Source organism: Phacochoerus africanus, chromosome 7 (assembly GCF_016906955.1).
Source record: "Phacochoerus africanus isolate WHEZ1 chromosome 7, ROS_Pafr_v1, whole genome shotgun sequence".
Taxonomy (NCBI): Eukaryota; Metazoa; Chordata; class Mammalia; order Artiodactyla; family Suidae; genus Phacochoerus; species Phacochoerus africanus.
In genome coordinates, this window is record NC_062550.1 from 14,682,556 (window position 1) to 14,705,274 (window position 22,719).

Below are 22,719 nucleotides of genomic sequence, written 5' to 3' on the forward strand. Positions count from 1 at the left end.
GTAACCTATAGGTGTAACCTGTGTTGACAAATACTCGGGATAAAATCCCAATTCCTCCTGGGCAACAACAGCCAACACCTCTGGGTTAAGGCCCTTGTTTCAAACCTTGCGGGCATGTGTGGACTTACGCTTTCCTAACAGGAGAATGACACGAGGACTGAAACCTGAAGTCTGGGGGATTTATGGGACTCAGAACCCACTCCCTCCTTACACGTCAGCCCTGGTTGCTTAGCAACAGGGTCGATAGCTCGGCGCTCGACTCGACCCGGGCCGACTGAGACGCGGCGCTCCCGGCCGATCCTCAGGCGGCCCGGCCCCCTCCGGCCCAGGTCCCCGCGAAGCGCACGCGCGGCAGGAGACGGTGGGGTGGGCTGGGGGAGGGGCGAGCCGGCGGCGGGCGCTGCTTGCGGTTCCCGGCGGGGAGGGACGCACGCACGAGGGGAGGAGCGGCGGGCGCGGAGAGTGGCTGAGGAGTCGGAAACGCGCCTTGGAGGGTGCGGCCCCGAGGAGACCGCGGGTTGGGCCGGGCGGGAAACGTTAGGCGAGCGGCCCTCGGGGCGCGGGGGTCGTGCTGGAGGGGAGGGCCCCGCGGCGAGCTCTGCCTGGATGAGGAACAAAGCGGTGGGGCAGGCGCTTGCGCCCCCCGCGCGGCCGGCAGGTGGGCTGCGCGCGGGCCTGGCCGGGGCGGGGCGAGGGCGGCCTGCGGGCCCCTTGCCGGCGGCCGGGCGAGCGACTTGGCCGCCCTTGGGAAGCGGTGTCCGCAGGCCCGGGCTCTCCGGCGGCAAGGGGACGTGGGCTGCATCCTTCCCGTGCTTTGGTGACCGCCCTTGTCCTCCCTCTTAGGTTGCGCAGTCCCCCTCCCGAAGCTTCTGGAGGAAAGGCCCCGGGTGTCCCCCGGCATGCCCCATCTCGCGGCGGGGTGCGCGGCCGCGGGCCCTCGGGAGAAGTTGGGCGGCCCCGGGCGGCCTCGGGGACGAGGGGCTGCGTTTGTGCAGCGGTTGTAAGCAAGATGCGGTAGCACGTGACCCTGGAACGCAAACCCTGATGCCGGTTCCCCGCCACCTGTGTGCGCCTTTCTTTGACACTTGGCCCCCAGCAGATGCATCACAGGTGAGTAGCTTGGTGGGCCCAGCGCTGGTGACATCTTTGGAAAACATCTAGAAGATGAGACTTGAGAGTGTCTTTGTTTTTGGTGCCATTGGGCAGGTTACAGGTGCGATTTGCAAATGGATTTGTGTCCCAAAGGGAACAAAAAAATCCAGAAAGTAGTGCTGAGTTGAGTTTACTCTCATTAAACTTGATTTTCTCCAAGTGTGAGTAGTCGTTCCAAATAGCCATACGTCGATTGTTGGCTGTTTAACATTTTATCTTTGCCTTTGAGTTATTTGCGCATTTAAGAAAATTTTAATCTAGATTTCGAAGTGTATTTTTAGCTCATCACCATGCTTCACCTTGAATTTTGTTGGTCCCCATCTGGCTTGGCTGGTAATGTAGAGAAATAAAGTTTTTAATTCTGCAGGCTTCGTGTTAATGTTGAAAGTAGTTTGTGGTACCAGGCCAGTACAGTGCAGAAGTGTACCAAAGACATAGCTACATTTGGCTGTTCCTTCTTTTTAGGGCCCCTTTCCTAGGTTGTATGTTGAGGACAAGGAAGAGTAAAAAAATTCTTTCCAGTTACTGAAACTGTCCATTGCATTTGCAAAATGGCTGCATTTCAGTTAGCTTTTTATATGTCATTATAAGAAGAAGTTATAAGATCAACAGATGGTTCGTGCATAGGTCACATAAACCAGAAATGATGAAGGGATTGATTCTGCAACGAAAGCATAGGGGAAAAGAGTGAGCTTAGGATCTTGATTTCTGGCTCTTCTCCCAAGATTGCTTCCTAGAATCCCACATGAGAGAAGTAGCTAGAATAGAATTGCCCTTTGGAATGAGAGAGCCTTGTGAGGCTCATACTGTAAATTCCTTCATCTGCTTTCTCTCTGTGGGATACTAGTTACCTTTGGTTTATGACTGCTGAGGTCATCACATTTTAGTGACTCACGACAAAGCAGAAATCTGCTGAGCCTCTCACATTAAACTCTGGTTTGAACTGGTTTGAGAAGGCCTAGGAGTCAATTTAGAAACACCATTTTGGTTTTTATCTTGAGATTAGGTATACAGATTAAAAGTCAGATTTTCAGCATGCGGTCTGAAGCTACAGACGTTTAGTTGTACTTTAAAAAAAAAATCTTTTTTCAAATGAGATGCTGATGGGTTTATTTATCTTTTAAGTATTTATTGAAACATAATTGATTTGCAGTGTTATAATTTCTGCTGTACTTAAAAAGCTTATTGTAACTGTTTTTGTAGATCATTACTGCTCTTGTGATTATAAAGTTTTAGTTAATGTTTGCAGCTATAAAGAGTTACAGGAAAAGTCTGTTTTAAACCATCCCAAGCCCAGAAACTTTGACAATTAAGATAGCTATGGTTTCTTTAGGCTGTAAGGATTTTTGCGTTCTTATACAGCATAATTAAATATGTTATTAATGTGCTGTCCTTCATAAGATGTATCTCACTGGCCATGTGATTCTTATTGTCTTTTTAGTAAGGGTGAGTTTGCATTTCTCTATCTAAACCAGATGCATATTTCAGAGTGCCTGCTCTATGCCAGGTACTACCTTCAGTTGGCTTTGTACACTTTATTAATGTCTGGGAGCTTAGTTTTATGAGATACCTGGCCTGGGGTAAGGTTGAAGCCTGTGGATATAGAATAATGCAGGAACAGGTCTGTGTGGGACTTTAAACATACCCCACCATATAAATACATGGATCCTAAAGTGTTGGAACTATAAAAGGCAAAAAGGTTCTTTTATCATAATTGTCTTTTTCTATCATAGTTAAGAGCTCGAGTTTTTTAAATTAGGCAGACGTGGATTTAAATCCCAATTCTGTGATTAACTAGTTTTGCAAATTAGGCAGACCTGGATTTAAGTCCAGACTCTGCCACTTAACTAGTTAAGTAATTTGGGGTTAATTTTCTCAGCCTGGGTCTCAGTTTACTCATCTCTAAAATGGGATTAAGAATAATGCCCACCTCACAGTAGTTATAAAGGTTAGACGCAATGATTACATGTTTAGGCACACACAGAAGTACTTGCATGACCGTGAGACCCAAGATAGGGATTGGAGGTCACTGGTGACCTTTGGATAACCTGTTGGGTAGCCTCTTGAAATTATGTTTATAATATGGCAGTCTCTAAATTCTGACATAGAAACTAATACTCATTGATAACGTCCTCCAACAATGTCTTGTTCAAATCAGTATTACTCTTATTCTAATGACAATGCTAATGGCACTACAAGATGGATTGCATAGAAAAGGCAATTCTTAGGTTCTTCAGCCTGCCAAAAATGATCTGTAAATAAAAAAAGTTTGGTGTAATGAAAAACTTTTTTGCTGGTATTTTGTGGCATGATCGATGTTCTTCCACTGCACTGCTGTGTGATTTGGGGCATAAGAAGAGCCCTCTTTTGAGTCTCTTTCCTCCATTATTTTGAAGAATTGATGAGAGGATATGAAGTAATTTTTAATAAAATATTTAGCAAAGCTTATCTAGTGAACCATGATATGGGAAGGATGTTACGAAGATCATTGATTAATTATTAAGGTCTCTATACAGAATTTTAATAAAATGCTGATCCGTGGAGAAAATGTGATGTACTTCTTCACACATTGATAATCTAATTCAAACCCAGTAAAACGGGTTAACTCCTAGTAAAAAGAAGTAGTAAAAATTCTTTGACTAAGTTAAAACAAGCTGTCTAAAAAAGTCCTGGTTGAAGTAATAAGCCAGTTGGAGAAAATGTTGCGAAAGGAAAAACTCAAGTGAATTTAAAAAAACAAGTACTCTAAGGATTGCAGAGTTTGTTTTAGTGTGCTTAGGGTTTGGAGCAAAGCACACCTGAATTAAATCCGATTTCTGCTGTATGACGGCTGAGTTAGTGACTCTGAATCTTGGTTTCCTTATCAGTGGGAAGAATATGACACTAGCTTTCAGAGAGCTTTGAGCATTAAAATGCAGTCTGCAGTTGGTCATGTTCCATTTCCCCTCCTCCGCTGTTTCAGGTTCTTCAATAACTTAAAGTCAGCTGAGGTAATTATTTACATAACTGGTTGTATCTGCTCTTTGTTAGGATGAATGAAATGAACCTGAGCCCAGTGGGGATGGAGCAGCTGACCTCATCCTCTGTGAGCAATGCCTTGCCAGTCTCAGGGAGTCACCTGGGCTTGGCTGCCTCACCCACACACAATGCCATCCCTGCTCCAGGTGAGTGGTAAGGGAGAGCCACTGAATTCCAACACTTAAGTGCCTTGTCACTTCTAACTGGAGCCTGGAGGGAGTCAGAGCCCCTTTAAGAGCGGGAGGGAGAAGCCCAGCAGGTCTGAGTGGTGGTTCCACGTGCAGTAGCAGTTTTTGTGTGTCCTGAAGTTCTAGTTGGATAGGAGTAGCAGGTTTTTCTGGTCCTTCTCTTCTTGGGTTAGTAGCCCTCTATCTAGAACTGTAGTTGACTTAGTGTTTTTTCTAGATTACCCACTCTTCTGGTTCTCTCTCTTAGCATTCTGTCCCTGGCATATTAGGAGAGAATCACAGTTACTGTAATAACTATTTCTGGAAAACATGAGAAATTTTGCTTCATTTTCTGTCACATCTGAAACTGGGAACAACCACAGATTTGCCAGGCGTAAACTGTGGTCGAAAAGGAGGTTTCTGAGATGACGTTCCTGCCTGGAACTCGCCATGAGCCTCAATGGGACGCAGCAGTAGGAGGAGAAAACCTCATTTTTCTCAATGACTGTACTCGTAGAACCTTTTTATCGGCCTAGTTCCGTTTTTTCTTTCTGTTGAAATGGAAAAGGAAACAAGTAAGCTGTTGAGTCTCACACTGGTAAGCTAGTGATTGTGTATTGGACTTTCTTCAACAATATAAGAGTTCATGTTTTAAGCGTATTTTGTTTATTTTTTTATTAATTAAAAAAATTTAAAAAAAGAAAAAGGAGCTCCCATCGTGGCTCAGTGGTTAACGAATCTGACTAGGAACCATGAGGTTGCGGGTTCGATCCCTGGCCTTGCTCAGTGGGTTAAGGATCCGGCGTTGCCGTGAGCTGTGGTGTAGGTCACAGATTTGGCTCGGATCTGGCGTTGCTGTGACTCTGGTGTAGGCCCGTGACTACAGCTCTGATTAGACTCCTAGCCTGGGAACCTCCATATGCCACAGGAGTGGCCCTAGAAAAGGCAAAAAGACAAAAAAAAAAAAAAATTTATGGCCGCACCCACAGTATATGGAAGTTCCTGGGCCAGGAATTGCATCTGAGCTGCAGCTGTGGCAGCATCGGATCCTTTAACGCACTGTGCTGGCTGGAGATCCAGTCTGGGCCTCTGCGACCTAAGCCACTGCCGTCGGATTCTTAACCCACAGTGGGAACTCCCTTAAGAGTATTTTAAATCTGCAAGTGGTTTAAATCGTTCTCTACAGAGAAATTACCTGCTTCATTAGTAAAAGGTAGTGGTTAAATAACCTGTTAAATTAGGGTCTCTTCACATTCCTTTTAGTGTTCACAAACGAAATTTTTTTTAAAGTTCCTAATTTACTTGGTTATCTCTTAGGCATTCCATTTAGTGCACATTCTTATTAAGGAGGAAAAACCTATTTAAAAATACTGCCAATGGCAAAATAATGCAAATCAGCATCGCCCAAGCTGGTGAGTGTTCGTTATGATACTTAGGCGCAGAGTCGCTTGAGCACTTTGGGTAGGTATAATCCGAGGTAGATATAAAGTTTAAATTGTTTAAAATCGTGACGTGTAGCACATATAGAGAAGATTGTATGAAAACATATATGTATAGTTTTACATCTAACTTTAGAAGATTTCCAGGTAAAAAACATCTATGGTATTTTTTTCTAGTGAAACATTCTTACCATATAAAATGGAAAATATAATAACATAAATTTTTTTGGTAGTTCCCATCGTGGCTCAGTGGATTATGAACCTGACTAGTATCCATGAGGATGGGGATTAGATCCTTGGCCTCACTCAGTGGGTAAAGATCTGGCATTGCCGTGAGCTGTGGTGTAGGTCACAGACGCAGTTGGGATCTGGTGTCAATGTGGCTGTGGCATAGGCTGGCAGCTGCAGCTCCGATTCAACCCCTAGCCTGGAAACATACATATGTTTCAGGTGAAGCCCTAAAAGGCAAAAAAAAAAAAAAAAAATCACCTGTAATATCACTACTCAAAGGCCACTCTGAACTTTGATGTATTTCTTCCCATTCTGTTGATCTCTAAATAATTTTTTACTGGCCGCCCCCAAGGCATATTGAAGTTCTTGGGCCAGGGATTAAATCCGAGCTGAAGCTTTGGCAACACTGGAGACTCTAACCCTCTGCACCGGGCTGGGAATTGAACCAGTGCCTCCGCAGTGACCCGAGCTGCTGCAGTCAGATTTTTAACCTACTGTGCCACAGCAGGAACTCCAATAATTTGTTTTCTTAAATCATATTTAAACTAGGTTTTTAATTGTAATGTTGTAGTACTTAATGAGCAATACACACACCTGGATGATCAAATTGTCACTTTAAAACTAACTTGAGGACTAAATTTAGGGCTTGTTTGTGGACGTCTGCTCACCACTGCCCATGTCGGAATATAAAGGGCTACTAGGTGAGATTTTTGCCCATTGCAAAAACCTTCCTAAGAGTTTAGCCAGTGATTATAGAGAGAATTTTAAAGTACTTTTAATTGAGAAGAAACTTTTTTTTTTTTTTAATAGGCTTGCCAGTGGCGATTCCAAACCTTGGTCCCTCCCTGAGCTCCCTGCCTTCTGCTTTGTCTCTAATGCTTCCAATGGGTATTGGGGATCGAGGGGTGATGTGTGGGTTACCTGAAAGGAACTACACTCTGCCTCCACCACCTTACCCCCACCTGGAGAGCAGTTACTTCAGAACCATTCTACCTGGTAAGTGTTAACGGTTGTTGGGGAATTGAGAAGAAAAAGTTCAGCCAACCCTTAACCTCAGTCCTTGAAGACTTGAATGACGCTTTTCCCTATTTATCACTCTTATGTATTAATCTCAGGAAAAAAGTTGTATGTATGTTCCTTTCCTCTTAGAACATGCAGATAGCATATTATTAATATAGCGGTTTGACTAAGCCTAATTTTTTTTTCTTTTTTTCGTTCTTGGCTGCCCTGGGTGACATATGGAGTTCCTGGGCCAGGAATCAGATCTGAGCTGTAGCTGCTGCCTGTGCTGCAGCTGCAGTGAGGCCAGATCCTTTAACCCACCGTGCCTGGCCAGGGATCGAACCTGCATCCTGACGCTACAGAGATACCAGTGATCCCATTTGGCCACAGTGGGGACTCCTGACTAAGCCGAATTTCTTAATGACACATAAACAATTCTTCTGTTTTCTCCTCTTAGCACCTCCTTGGTTCAGTTTTCATAATTCTGCAATTGTAATTCCTGCCAACCACATAGCTTCCTACACTATCATTGTTTATTATAAATTAAAATTTATTGGAATTCCCTGGTGGCCTAGTTGTCCCTGCTTGTCTTGGGTCTCTGCTCTTTTGCAAGTTTGACCCCTGGCTTGGGAACTTTTGCCTTCTGGAGACACAGTCCAAAAAAAAAAAAAGAGAGAGGGGAATCACTCATAATCCCATCATCCATCTTTTTGGTGGACTTGATTCCTCTTTTATTTTCATGTATAGGTTTTTACTGTTTTTCATATTTAAGACTGTAGTACTATCTACAATTTCTATAATTGTGTACCCTTTCTTCATGTAATATTTTTCTCTATTTTTGCATAGCTGTTTTCACCACCTGCTACATGGTTTTCATAATTGTCTTTTTTAATGACACATTATATTCTTCTGAATGGATATTATATGGTTTATTATATCAATCTATCGTTGGACAGTTTTTTCCAGTTTTTTTTCTTATTAACATTATACTGTGTGAATATCTGTATATATACTATTTACACAATGCATTTAGAGACTATTACCATAAGTGGAATTGCTTGTGCAAGAGGTTGTAAACATTTTTGAGGTTGTTATTATTATATATACTTTGTTTTTTTGGCCATGACATGCAGTGGCTTAATGTGGGAACTCGGTTCTCAGGCCAGGGATCGAAGTCGGGCCACAGTGGTGCAGGTGCCAAAGCCTGACAACTAGACTACCAGGGAACTCTCTATTATCATAGGTACTTTCAAAAGAGGTTTTAGAAATTTACACTCCTACCGGCAGTGCAGCAGGTACCGTTTCACCACATCCTCACAAGCATGAGTAGTCAAAAAAAAAAAAAAAATTTTTTTTTTTTCCACCTTTTAGGGCTGAATCTGCGGCATATGGGAGTTCCCAGGCTAAGGGTCTAATCAGAGCTGTAGTCGCCGCCCTGCATCACAGCCACAACAACGCAGAATCCGAGCCACGTCTGCGACCTACTCCACAGCTCATGGTAACGGTGGATCCTTCACCCACTGAGCAAAGGCAGGGATTGGACCTGCATCCTCATGGATGCTAGTCAGATTCATTAACCACTAAGCCACGGTGGAAACTCAAAAAAATTTTTTATTTTAATAAAGCACGTATAATTGTGGCTTTTTTTTGGTTTGTTTTTTTGTCTTTTTAGGGCCGTACCCTCGGTATATGGAGGTTCCCAGGCTAGGGATCTAATTGGAGCTGTTGCTGCTGCCCTAGGCCACAGCCACACCAGATCTGAGCCGCATCTGTGACCTACACCACAGCTCATGGCAACACCAGATCCTTAACCCCCTCAGCAAGGCCAGGGATTGAACCTGAAACCTCACGGTTCCTAGTCGGATTTGTTTACGCTGCGCCATGTCAGGAACTCTACTCATGGCTTTTTTTGGCCATGCCCAAGGCATGTGAAAGTTCCTGGGCCAGGGATCGAATCAGAGCCACAGCAGTGGCAGTGCTGAATCCTGCTAGGCCACCAGGAAATTCAAGTTATAACTTGTTTTGAGTAGGGCCTAATGTTTTATGATAGTCTGATAAGTTAAAACTGAGTTATAGTTGATTAAATTTTATCTTTCACATGGAAGATTTGTTTATAAATGATTTTACCTTTTTTTTTTTAAATTCTTACAGAGCAAATTTTAGTATCTTAGCATTCTGGGATTCCCACCTTGTATATGCTAAAGGCAGCATTTAAATGATTACTTTCTAGTGACTTCAAAGGAACATAGTTTTTATGATTTGAGTTTTCACAGGAAAAACTGAATTATGATACGTGGTACGTTGTTATATCTGTATCAAAACAGAGAAATAGGAGATTATTTTAGTTATATTTGTAAGGAAAATAGATTTTAACATTTGGAATTCTTTATATTTAACAATTTTCTGAAAAATTCCTGATATCTCATCTTTTCCTTTTCTCAGGCATTTTATCTTATTTAGCTGATAGACCACCTCCTCAGTATATCCACCCCAACTCGATAAATGTCGATGGTAATGCAGCGTTATCGATTGCCAATAACCCTTCAGCACTAGATCCCTATCAGTCCAATGGAAATGTTGGCTTAGAACCAGGCATTGTTTCAATTGACTCCCGCTCTGTGAACACACATGGTGCCCAGAGTCTTCACCCCACCGATGGCCATGAGGTGGCCTTGGACACCACAATCACCATGGAGAATGTCTCCAGAGTCACCAGCCCAATCTCGACGGATGGAATGGCAGAAGAGCTTACCATGGATGGTGTTGCAGGCGAGCATACCCAAATCCCAAATGGCTCCAGAAGTCATGAACCTCTCTCTGTGGATTCTGTGAGCAGCAACCTTGCAGCAGAAACTGTAGGACATGGTGGTGTGATACCCATCCATGGGAATGGCCTGGAGCTCCCTGTGGTCATGGAGACAGACCACATTGCAAGTCGGGTCAACGGGATGTCTGACAGTGCCCTCAGTGACTCCATCCACACCGTGGCCATGAGCACCAACTCTGTAAGCGTGGCACTCTCTACCTCACACAACCTCGCCTCCCTAGAATCTGTTTCCCTCCATGAAGTTGGCCTCAGCCTAGAACCTGTGGCCGTCTCCTCCATCACCCAGGAGGTTGCTATGGGGACAGGTCATGTAGATGTGTCTTCAGACAGTCTGTCTTTTGTACCACCTTCACTGCAAATAGAAGACTCCAATTCAAACAAGGAAAATATGGCAGCCTTGTTTACAATTTGTGAGTGTGCTTAGCCTTTTTCTTTTGGAAACATTGGTGGAAAGGGCCATCATCCCTAACAGGTGTAGTCGCAAAGTCAGGTGTTGATTAAGGGGGTATAGAAAGTAACGAGAACCTGTGGAACTTTGGTTTGCCTGTGTAGTGTCCTTTGTGTCAACATGGTGCCTTTTCTCAAGTAAACCAAGTGGTCCATCTATAGAAAGACGTTTTGTTGGTTCTTAAAACATCTTCCTGAAGTAAGGAAGCATCGTCGTTTCTGTATTTTACAGATAAGTTTAGCCTCAGAATGCTTAGGGATGTTTCCCAAGGTTTCACAAATATAGTTAATTATAGAAACTTTACTGAAGTTAGAGAAATTTCAGTAAGGTATTCTGTGTGACATGCCGTGTGCTTTTTCAACATAAGACAGATTCGTTAGATCATGTGTATTTGTTTTTTTATCCCCATGGAAAAATGTTGGTGAATACCAATGAATTTTTTTTTTTTTTTTTTTGCTCAGAATGCATATAAATTACCACAGTTTGGCACATGAAGCTTCTTTTTATGGGGCCACAATACAAAAAGTGTAAAAATAGTCAATTTTGAGAGTTCCTATTGTGGCTCAGCAGGTTAAGGACCTGATGTAGTCTCTGTGAGAATGTGGGTTTGATCTCTGTCCTAGGTGGGTTAAGGATTTGGCGTTGCTGCAAGCTGCAGTGTAAGTCGCAGATGTGGCTTGGATCAGAGCTGCTTTGGCATAGGCCCCAGCTTCAGCTCTATTTCGACTCCTAGCCCAGGAATTTCCATATGCTGCAGGTATGGCCGTATAAAGAAAAAATCAATTTGTTGGCGTCACTGCATGCTTCATTCATGCAGGAAATGTGTTGGGTGCTGGTAAGGACAAACCTCTGTGCTGGATGTGGCATAAAAAACAATCTGTAGCAGACAGCAGATGCCTTTATGGAGCTTATGGTCTGAAGGGAAACGCAGGCGAGTGGACAGGCTGTTGCAGTCTGGAGAGATGGGATTAAGTGCAAGGGGCTAAAGGGGCCTGCGGGGAAGCACCTGACAGCCATGGAAGGGGCAGGGAAGACTTGCCAGTGGAGGCCACATGCGTGTAGCACAGACCTGGAGGACAGAGATGTCAGTGGAGAATCAGGAAGAACAGTGTCCAAGACGGGAGCCGGCACCCATAATTTCCTGGAACTAAAAGACTTGGGAATGGTTCGGAATTGCTGGCGCATAAGGGGAGGGTGGAGCGAGGGATGTGTGATGAGCAAGGTAGGAACCAGAGCATAGAAGTCTTTTAATACCAGTCGGAGGCTTTAAGGAGCGAGGGGGTTGGGGTGGCAGCTCCTGCTGCCATGTGAGCTTAACTTGCTTGTTAGGGGCTAAGAGGTAAGGATGATGCCATGATTTAAGTGAAGGGTGATGGTTTCCAACCCCCTAGAGGAGAGGTAATAAGGATGAAGAAAAGTGAAGGATATTTACAGAGGACTCAGTAGGACTTGTTGATTGGGTGAAGGTGGGGGAGGGAGGGGTTAGAAACCCCTGGTTCCTGGCGCGGGAAACGAGGTGGATTAGTGCCCACTCCTTAGATAACGAGTGGTGGAGGAGGAGCAGATGATTATTTGTTTTCTTTTTCTTGCTTGCTCCTGTGGCATCTGGAAGTTCCCAGGCTGGGAGTCAAATCGGGGCTGCAGCTGGGGCCTCCGCCACAGCCACACTGGATCTGGGCCACATCTGTGACCTAAGAGTCACAGTTTGTAGCAGCAACCAATCCTTAACCCACTGAGCGAGGCCAGGGATCAAACCCACATCCTCACAGACACTGTGTTGGATTCTTAACCTGCTGAGCCGCAGTGAGAACTCCTATTGTTATTTTTGATGAGTGATGGTGAGTCTAGTTTCAGACATGCTGATTTTGGTGTCTCGTGATCTCTAGAGATGTCTAGTGAGGGTTGGAAATGGACCTCAGAGATCTGTCTGTCCGGAAATATTTAGAGACCCTCAGCATTAAGATGTTAATCGTAGCCGTGGAAGTGGGGGAAAATCATCTAGTAAGAGTCTGGGATGATAGGAAGGCGGGGGATGTTAGTGTATAGTGGCGGGGGAAGAGCTTCTAAAGCAGGTTGAGCAGGATGGTCAGTCAAGTAGGAAGAAGCTTCTGGTGCTGCAGAAGCCAAGAAGTGGGAACATCTTTTTGTGTTAACCCTTCAGTGCCTTAAATTTATAATTTTAAAACATTTTAATTTAGAAATGTAATTAATGTAGGATCATTAATTTAGCAGAAGGTAAGAGGTGGCTTAAAATAAACCAGTTCCTTTTTTAAGTGGGCAGGTAGAACATCTAAGTATTTTTTTTAAATGAGATATAACTCACATACACATTTTAAAGTGTACAATTTCTTGGTTTTTAGTATATTGACAAGGTTGTGTAGCCATCACCATTAAGTCCAAAACTTTTTTTTTTTTTTTTTGGCTGTGCTTGCAGCATGCAGAAGTTCCCAGGCCAGGGGTTGAACCCTTGCCACATCAGTGACAGCGCCAAATCCTGAACCGGCTGAACCACCAGGGACTCCAATTCCAAAACATTTTTGTCACCCCCATAAAAAAACTCTTAGGAGTTCCCGTTGTGGTGCAGTAGAAACAAATCTGACCAGGATCCATGAGGTTTCGGGTTTGATCAGTGGGCTAAGGATCTGGAATTGTCATGAGCTGTGGTGTAGGTCGGCAGCTGTAGCTCTGGTTGGACCCCTAGCCTGGGAATTTCCTTATGCCACGTGTGTGGCCCTAAAAAAAAAAAAAAGAAAGAAACTCTTATCAGCAGTCCCTTTCCCTGCCTCTCCCTCCCACCATCCCCACCCTCCCATTCTCAGGCAACCCCTAGCCTACTTTGTCTGTGGGCTCCCCTATGCGACATTTCAGATCGATGGAACCCGAAAACATCTGGCTTTCTTTGACCACTTTCCCTTGACATAATAATGTGACGGCTCATCCGTGTTGGAGCATGTGTCAGTACTTCATTCCTCTTTTTGGGGTGAATAATATTCCATTATATGGATATACCACATTTTGTTTATTCATTTGTCATTTATGAATAATTTGTTTATCTTTTTGGCTACTCATTGCTGCTGTGAGCATTCATGTGTAAGTTTTTGTATGAGCGTGTTTTTAGTATTCTTGGATATACGTCTAGGAGTGGAATTGGTGTCTTTAGCTTTTTGAGGAATTTCTAGACAGACGTATCCAAAGTGGTTGCACCATTTTTCGTTCCCAACATCAGTGTGTGAGAGTCCCAATTTCCCTACATCTTTGCCACCACTTTTATTATAGCCGTTGTAGTGGGTGTGAAGCCGCATCTCACTGTGGTTCAAATTTACATTCCCTTAATGACTAACGATGTTGACATTTTTATGTGTACGTATTGGCCATTTGTATATTCTTGGAGAAAACCTCTAAATATTTTTCACGGCAATGCGGGATCCTTAATGTACTGAGCGAGGCCAGGGATCAAACTGGTAACCTCATGGTTCTTGTTGGATTCGTTTCTAGTGCACCACGACAGGAACTCCTGATAGTCAAATAATTTTTTTCTTTATTTTTAGGGCCGAACCTGCAGCATATGGAGATTCCCAGGCTAGGGATCTAATCGGAGCTTTAGTCGCAGGTCTACACCACAGCCACTGCAACACCAGATCCAAGCCTCGTCTTCAATCTGCACCACAGCTCAGAGTAACAATGGATCTTTAACTCACTGAGTGAGGCCAGGGATCGAACCTGCAACCTCATGGTTCCTAGTTGGATTTGTTTTCACTGAGCCACAGCGGGAACTCCAGTCAAAGAATTTTTAATCAAAAAAATTTTTTTTATTTTTTTAAGGGCCATACCCAAGGCATATAGAAGTTCCCAGGCTAGGGGTTGAATTGGAGCTACAGCTACTGGCCTTCAGCACAGCCACAACAACTCGGGATCTGAGCTGCATCTTCGACCTACAGCACAGCTCACAGCAATGCCAGATCCTTAACCCACTGAGTGAGGCCAGGGATCGAACCCACGTCCTCATGGATCCTAGTCGGGTTTGTTACCACTGAGCCGCAATGGGAACTCCCTGAAGAAGTATATTATTAGTGCTTTGCCCAAATACGAAAGCTTATTGATATTTTATGCCATTTAAGTACTAATTTCTAATGGATTGCTTAGGTAAAACACCTAGAAAGCTGTGCTGCTCGAAGTGTTATGTATCACAACTATTTTGTGAATGAATTTGCAAAGTTTGAACACAGTCATTGACTAGATAGGGTCCTGAATACTCGTAAAAAAGGAAGGAGTAGAGCAGAATGTTTATGGACAAAGAGGGCACTCCTGAGCTTGTAAAGTTATTGTAAGCTTAGAACACAGCATGTGGGAGTTCCTGTCGTGATGCAGCGGAAACGAATCCGACTAGGAACCATGAGGTTGCTGGTTCGATCCCTGCCCTTGCTCAGTGGGTTAAGGATCCAGCGTTGCTGTGAGCTGTGGTGTAGGTCACAGATGTGGCTCGGCTCTGGCGTTGCTGAAGCTCTGGTGTAGGCCAGCAGCTATAGCTCCGATTAGACCCCCTAGCCTGGGAGCCTCCATATGCCGCGGGTACAGCCCTAAAAAAAAAAAAAAAAAAAGGGCACAACATGTGAAGTCTGCATGTTTTCTAACAATACAAAAAGACTATATGAACAGTAAGAAATTAAGAATGTTGAGCAAAAGAATGTAAGAATATGATTCTACCTGCTGTCCCAAAGAGCAGGTCACAGTTTTTTTGGTGTGTGTGTATGTTAGGAATCTGTCATCAAAACCTGGTCAAGTAGTTTGTTTATAGTGAAGTAAGAGAGATCAGCGCTGCAGCTGGCTCTGACTCCCTTGTATTGTCACCTGTTTGGGCTTTGCATGACTAGAGCATTTCAGCTCAGTTTCCTATTATAGTTTGGTAGAATTGGAATCTTTTTGGAGTTGAGGACATCATGTCTGAAGGTATTACCACTTAAGCTAAGGAATAGAGTTATTGCCTAAAATAATGTAGTGTGGTTTTTTTGTTTGTTTGTATTTAGGGCCACATCTGCATATGGAAGTTCCCAGGCTAGGGGTTGAATTGGAGCTACAGCTGCTGGCCTGCACCACAGCCACAGCAACGTGGGATGTGAACTGTGTCTGAAACCTCCACCACAGCTCATGGCAATGCTGGATCCTTAACCCACTAAGCAAGGGCAGGGATCAAACCCAAGTCCTCAGGGATACTAGTTGGGTTTGTTACCACTGTGGCCCAACTGGAACTCAATGTAGTGTCTGGTTTTTTTTTTTTTTTTGCTTTTTAGGGCTGCACCTGCGCCACATGGAAGTGCCCAGGCTAGGGGTCAAATCAGATCTGAGCCACAGCCATAGCAATGCAGGATCTGAGCCATGTCTGCAACCTATACCAGAGCTCATGGCAACTCCACATCCCTGACCTACTGAGTGAGGCCAGGGATTGAACCCTCATCCTCATGGATACTAGTCAGATTCGTTTCTGCTGCGCCACAACAGGACTCCATGTAATGTAATTTTTGATCAGTCTTTCTCTTATGCACTGAATAGGAAACTTGTTCCACTGGATCAAAAGGAAAAAAAATCAGACCTTGCTGAAGAAAGATGTAAGAATGGGTATATATTTTAATGTAGGAAAGTGGTATTTTGATCATAGTAGCTCTACTAGAACCTTGCTGGTTACATTTTAGTAAATCACACGTAAATAGAAAAAGTAGGTGGTCATTTGCCTGCTTGAATTGACTCCATTTGTGTCTCACATTTCCCATCCACAGGGTGCACCCTCTGTGACCGGGCCTATCCCTCAGACTGTCCCGATCACGGACCGGTGACTTTCGTTCCCGACACTCCAATAGAGAGCAGAGCAAGGCTTTCTCTCCCAAAGCAGCTTGTTCTCCGCCAGTCAATTGTGGGAGCAGAAGTTGGTAAGAACCTTGGATGCACGAAACCCCGTCAAGTCTCCTCTTTTGTAGGGTAGAGTTGTTAAAGTGGGTGTGTATAATTTGGTGGTCACTCGGTTGATCCAAAAGTCAATTTCTAGCTGAAGATTTATCCTTTTAGAGAATATTTGTCTTCTCCAGTGGTGTTAGTAAGTAAAGTTGAAAATTTTGTTGAGAAGGTTTCCCTTTCTTAGAATCAGAATTGAATGCTGGCCTGAATCTAAAGACCTGCCCTTTAGTCTCAGCTGTATCATTTGCTAGTAATTTTCATGACAAAACACTTTTTTTTTTTTTTGGACTGCACTGTGGCATCTGGGAGTTCTCAGGCTAGGGGTTGAAGCTGCCAGCCTACATCACACAGCAGTGCAGGATCTGGGCCATGTCTTGTGACTTACACCACAGCTCACAGCAACACTGGATCCCTAACCCACTGAGCGGGGTCAGGGAACAAACCCCTTCCTCATGGATACTAGTCGGGTTTGGATACTAGTCGGGTTCATAACCCACTGAGCCACAATGGGAACTCAAACTTAGTTTCTAAAATTTAGAAAAGAAAAAAAAGGAAACAGTTTCTTTTATAAAACATGGAAAATTCACCATCGATCCCCTTGCTAAGATATTAAGAGTGGATATTTATAATTTGTCTAATACTTCTTAGGAAAAAGGAGTGAGACGTGTAGACTGCCACAGTATGTTTATTTCTATTTGGCTTAACATGTTTATGAATTACTGCCATTTCTTTGAAAATTGAAACTAGGTTGATTGTTTTTCCAGGTGTAGCTTGGGCACAAGGACAGATGAAAGTATCAGATGAGATGGGCATTGGTACCTTGTGTATGAACGCGCGTTTAGGAATTTCTGATACTGCTTACTCTGCATGTTTCTTCTGAGCTCCCAACTAATCTGTTCATTGCTTTTTCCTTATTTATTGGATAGATAAATGGATAGAACCTGTAAGACCTAGCTGCCTTTAAAAGTGCTGGAATATCAGTAGTTCTGAGCTTCATTGAAAATAAGATTCTTTGCGGCATTCCTGTAGTGGTGCAGCAGAAGTGAATCCAACTAGGAACCATGAGGTTGTGGGTTCGATCCCTGGCCTCCCTCAGTGTGATAAAGATCTGGCATTGCTGTGGGCTGTGGAGAGGGTCGAAGACTCGGCTTGGACCTGGTATTCTATGGCTGTGGCATAAGCCAGCAGCTATAACTCTGATTTGACCCCTAGCCTAGAAACTTCCATATGCCGCATGTACAGCCCTAAAAAGACAAAAAAAAAAAAAAAAAGAAGAAGAAGAGAAAATAAGATTCTTTGCATGAGTTAAGCTGCTCTCTTTTCTATTCTGTTAGATGTTTAAGTCGTTGATTGTGTGGTTGGTATCCTTCCACCGACAGGTGTATGGACTGGAGAGACCATTCCCGTGCGGACTTGCTTCGGGCCCCTCATTGGCCAGCAGAGCCACTCCATGGAAGTAGCAGAATGGACGGACAAGGCAGTCAACCATATCTGGAAGGTCTGTGTTGATGACACCCCTGTGACTTGTGGACGTCTTTATTGTAATGAGATAGTTGCAAGTGGTATAAAAGTCAAAATTAGCCAAGATTCCTAATGACGCTGCTCACCTGTCGTTTAACACTTTCTGTTCCCGCTGGTCAGATTATCATACATAGCAAACCAGGTAGTGAATGTAGAAGATAAACTGTTTGGTCTCCATTTTGTTAAATAACCCAGTGATTCTTCAGGTTGGTTACTGTGGCAGCCAAGGCCATGGACTCTGTTTATATGTTAAAAAAGTCTTATTTTATAATCAGTAAAACATTCCTCAAAAGTTTATCTTGGGAAACAGTTCTAGAATTCGTTTTCTAATGAAACGGGCTAGAAACATAAGGTTTTGATATGAACAGCTCTCCCTATGATGTATTTATGTAGAATCCTAGTCAGGGAGTTTCCTGGTGGCTCAGCAGGTTAAGGATCTGGTGTTGTCACTGCTATGGCACGGGTTCTATCCCTGGCCCTGGGAACTTCTTCATGCAACGAGAGCAGCCAAAAAAAAAAAAGAATCCTAGTCAGTAGATGAGGAATGATTCTTGCAAAATTGAAGTCTAGGGGAAATGGATCTTGTGATAATTGGAAAGGTAAAGTGCCACTGGCATTGGGGACTCGAATTGTGTTTTCCGGAAGAAAATGGAGAAGAATGCTAGGTGCACTGGACAGACGGTCAGTGGTTGTTCTCTGACCTTTATGTCTGTCCATGTGGTAGGTAATGAAGACAGTTGGGCTGTTTTTTTATGTCTTTTTCCAATCAAGCCAAAGTGAATAATCCAAAGCAACATGTTTGACATACTGAGCACTAATTGTAGGTCTCTCATGGTCTTTGTTTTGTTGCTGGAAACAGGAAGATTGGTGAAATGACAAAGATGTGAGAAGACAACTGTATTTTCACACTGATGAGGAAACTTGGTACCTACTGCAAAGTAGATGAGATACTGCTAGTCTAAATTGAGTAGCGTTGCCGGTTCATTTGATGTGTGTATTTTTCTTCTGTTGGCAGATATACCACAATGGCGTCTTAGAATTCTGCATCATTACAACGGACGAAAATGAATGTAATTGGATGATGTTTGTGCGCAAAGCCAGGTAAGAGTTGAGTTGGATGAAAGAAATAGCTATAATTCAGATGTTTTTCAGTAGGAAGCCTTGCATAAAATAGGGGAGAACCAAAGAATCCAAATACAGTGGTGTCGGAACATGCTTTAAGGCTTAAGGTTTTTGCCCTTCCTCAGTAGCTGTTGACTAATGATGATTATAAGTCAAAACACAGGAAACTATCCTTTTGTATGAATGGTTGATTCAATTTACCAATGCAATAAGGAATGATACCGTCACCGCTGAATTTGCAAGTGGGTGCCTTTTCTTTCTTTCTTTTTTTTTTTAAATGGCCACACCTGGAGCATATGGAAATTCCTGGGCCAGGGATTTAAGCTCAGCCTCAACTGTGACCTATGCCACACCTGTGACAATGCCAGATTCTTAACCCACTGGGCCCCGCCCAGGAATCAAACCTGAGCCTCAGCAGTGAGTCAGGTCACCACAGTCAGGTCACTGTGCCACAGCTGAAACTCCGGGGGAACTTTTCTTTATATTAGTCAAATCTCCTAGGCTGCTGTTTTGATTAATTCTTGTTCAGCTATCTATTTCTGCATCTTTGTCATACTGTTTTAAGACCTCATTTTATTTACTCTTCTTGCTTCCAGTAACAGACTCTAGGGTTTTTCACTGTAAAGTGCAACCGACTGATACAGCAAAGTAAGAATTCTGTATCTATACAAGTCACTCCTCATAAGAAGTGTAGAAATGGCCCAGAGAAATGATATCTAAATGTTCGTGTAGTGTTTTACTGTAGGGATATAATATGTTTAGTATGTATTTCAGCATTCATATGCGTGATCTATTAAATGTGATAACTTAGGAACCGGGAAGAGCAGAATTTGGTGGCTTATCCCCATGATGGAAAAATCTATTTCTGCACCTCACAAGATATCCCTCCTGAAAATGAACTGCTTTTTTATTACAGCCGGGATTATGCTCAGCAGATTGGTAAGTTTATGTAAGATATGTTTGTCATGAATCTGTTATAGTAAAAACCCCAAGGCCCAGTAGTAAAGTTGTGGTAATGATTTATACGTAAGCTGAAGTAAAACACATGCCTTTGTATCTGTAGAAGTATTACCACTATGTTTAAAGTATTAAAATCTGTGAGATTCTTCACAGGTTGAATGTTATAACCAAGAAGTATTCATATAAAATGAACCTTTGCGTTAGGACTTTGGGCATTCTGAGGTTCCTGAGTTGTTTTGAACCATTGCAGTTTAAGTTCATAAAGGACAGCAAAACGCCTCGAGTTGATTTAACCCTCATAGGCTTTTTCTTTGCATTGTCCTGATGACAAGTGATGTTTAGGAATTTTTTTCGGGTTTTTTTTTTTTTTTTTATGGCGATACCCATAGCATGTGGAAGTTCACAGGCTAGGGATTGAATCTGAGCCACAGCTGTGACCTTTGCCATAGCCGAAGCAGAGCCAGATCCTCCCCACCCTGGTTTTCAGGGCCACCCCCGTAGCATATGGAAATTCCCAGACTAGGGATCGAATCGGAGCTACAGCTGCTGACCTGTGCCACAGCCACATAACACGGGCTCCAAGCTGCATCTTCGACCTACACTATAGCTCACGGCAATGCCGGATCCTTAACCCACTGAGCAAGGCTAGGGATTGAACCTGCGTCCTCGTGGATACTAGTCAGATTAGTTTCCACTGTGCCACAGCGGGAGCTCCCGATGCCAGATCCTTTAACCCCCTGTGCCAGGCCAGGGATCAAACCTCTGCATCTGCGGCCACCTGAGCAGCTGCAGTCAGATTCTTACCCACTGCGTCACAGCAGGAATTCCCAAGAGTTGGTATGTACTATGGAGTCTTACGTTTTTTTGCCTCAGAGAGATGCCTTATATTCCACTATTTATCCAGTGTTTCCTATGTGGCTGACACGCTGTTTGAGATGCTGGGTCTAGAGCATTGACCAAAGTGTTTACTTTTACAGGCAGTGGGCAAGCAGGAAATTTTAAGTATCAGGGGACATTGAGTGAATTTTTTTTTTGAAGGTGTTCCGGAACACCCGGATGTGCACCTCTGTAACTGTGGCAAGGAGTGCAGTTCGTATACAGAGTTCAAAGCCCACCTGACCAGCCACATCCATAACCACCTTCCGAGCCAGGGCCACAGCAGCAGCCACGGGCCAAGCCACAGCAAAGAAAGGAAGTGGAAGTGCTCGATGTGCCCCCAAGCTTTCATCTCTCCTTCCAAACTTCATGTCCACTTTATGGGTCACATGGGTATGAAGCCCCACAAGTGTGATTTCTGTAGCAAGGCTTTTAGTGACCCCAGCAATCTGCGGACCCACCTCAAGATACACACAGGTAAGTTTTGTTGGACCCTCAGAGTGGAATTTTGTAAAATTAGAAATTAGTAAGGGCTTGGCAGCAGGATGGTCTTTTGCAGGTAGAGTCGAGCTGGGATGTTAGAGAATGAATCCAGCGTCTGTCAGCGGGACTTCACCGCGCCGCGAATCTTGGTGGGATAACTGTCCCTCCTCAGAGTATGCCTTCCGGTTATTAAGATGCTCCACTTTCCAGGTGTCCCCACTGTTGTTTGAAGCTGACTGAGAAAATGAAGTTAATAATCGGGAAGGGTTGTTGTGTTTTGTTTTTTAATGACTTCTCACTGTGTGTGGCGGGTTCATTTTCTCTGCAGCTTTATTGAAGACTCTTTATTTTGATTTTAGGGCTGCACCTGCAGCATATGGGAGTTCCCAGGCTAGGGGTCACATTGGAGCTGCAGCCACTCTCCTGCGCCACCGCCACAGCAATACCAGATCCGAGCTACATCTTCCACCTACACTGCAGCTCATGGCAACGCTGGACCCTTAACCCAATGGGCGAGGCCAGGGATCGAACCCATGTCCTCATGGATACTAGCTGGGTTCATTACTGCTGAGCTATTACAGGAACTCCAGTAATCAAGAAATAAATGCGTGTGTTTGGACTTAAGGGGAATTTTATGGAAACGGCCTGAACTCCCCCCTCATAGCTCACTGTGGTCACCAGCCAAGCCAATTTCTCTCTTTTGACTTTTGCTCAGTAAATACTGCCAAAATTTGTTTTTTGAGTTTCTATTTTCTGTTGGTTTTTTTTTCTTTTTTGGGGAGGGGGTGGGGTAGCCTATAGAGGTTCCCAGTCTGGGGATCAAATCAGAGTCGTAGCTGCCTGTCTACGCCGCAGCAGTGCTGGATCTGAGCCTCGTCTGTGATCTACACCACAGCTCACAGCAGCGCTGGATCCTTAACCCACTGTCTGAGGCCAGAGGTAAAACCCGTGTCCTCCTGGACACTAGTCGGGTTCATTAACCACTGAGCCACTGTGGGAACTCCGGGTTTCTATTTTCTAAACTCCATGCAAAGCAACTGCTTTCTCTTAGCACTTACTTTTTTTTTATATGCGCCATAAAATAACTGCTTTAGTTTAGTTTTCTTAGCTGGGTATTTGCTTTCCACTTCTTCCTCATCCTTTTGCAATCAGATCAAGTACTCACAACAGAGACTGTGGCTCCTAAAGCCTAAAATTCTGACCTTTGAGAAAAGGTTTGCTAACCCTTAACTTAGAGTAACTTATTTCTGCATTCTTTTTTTAGTTTTTAATTTTTAATTTTTTTGTCTTTTTTTTTTTTTAAACCATTTCTTGGGCTGCTCCCGCGGCATATGGAGGTTCCCAGGCTAGGGGTCGAATTGGAGCTGTAGCCGCCAGCCTACACCAGAGCCACAGCAACTCGGAATCTGAGCCACGTCTGCAGCCTACACCACAGCTCATGGCAATGCCGCGCGGATCATTAACCCACTGAGCAAGGGCAGGGATCGAACCCACAACTTCATGGTTCCTAGTCGGATTTGTTAACCA

At 43.8% G+C, this 22,719-nt stretch overlaps 1 protein-coding gene across 3 annotated transcripts in view; it reads left to right on the top strand.

Moving 5' to 3' along the window:
* Positions 1 to 310: 310 nt before the first annotated feature.
* PRDM4 (PR/SET domain 4) overlaps positions 311 to 22,719 on the top strand; it is a 30,129-nt gene continuing 7,720 nt past the window's right edge. Inside the window, exons 1-10 of one of the 3 annotated variants that reach the window (XM_047786457.1) lie at positions 311 to 329; positions 844 to 1,110; positions 4,183 to 4,316; positions 6,818 to 7,003; positions 9,452 to 10,246; positions 16,056 to 16,205; positions 17,610 to 17,728; positions 18,767 to 18,852; positions 19,685 to 19,812; positions 20,872 to 21,186. In XM_047786457.1, the coding sequence (XP_047642413.1) occupies positions 1,100 to 1,110; positions 4,183 to 4,316; positions 6,818 to 7,003; positions 9,452 to 10,246; positions 16,056 to 16,205; positions 17,610 to 17,728; positions 18,767 to 18,852; positions 19,685 to 19,812; positions 20,872 to 21,186 (1,924 nt within the window). In that variant the 5' untranslated portion in view covers positions 311 to 329; positions 844 to 1,099. Of the gene's footprint in view, positions 330 to 416; positions 659 to 843; positions 1,111 to 4,182; positions 4,317 to 6,817; positions 7,004 to 9,451; positions 10,247 to 16,055; positions 16,206 to 17,609; positions 17,729 to 18,766; positions 18,853 to 19,684; positions 19,813 to 20,871; positions 21,187 to 22,719 lie in introns of those variants that run through there. The other 2 variants (XM_047786456.1, XM_047786455.1) reach the window with 2 other exon arrangements.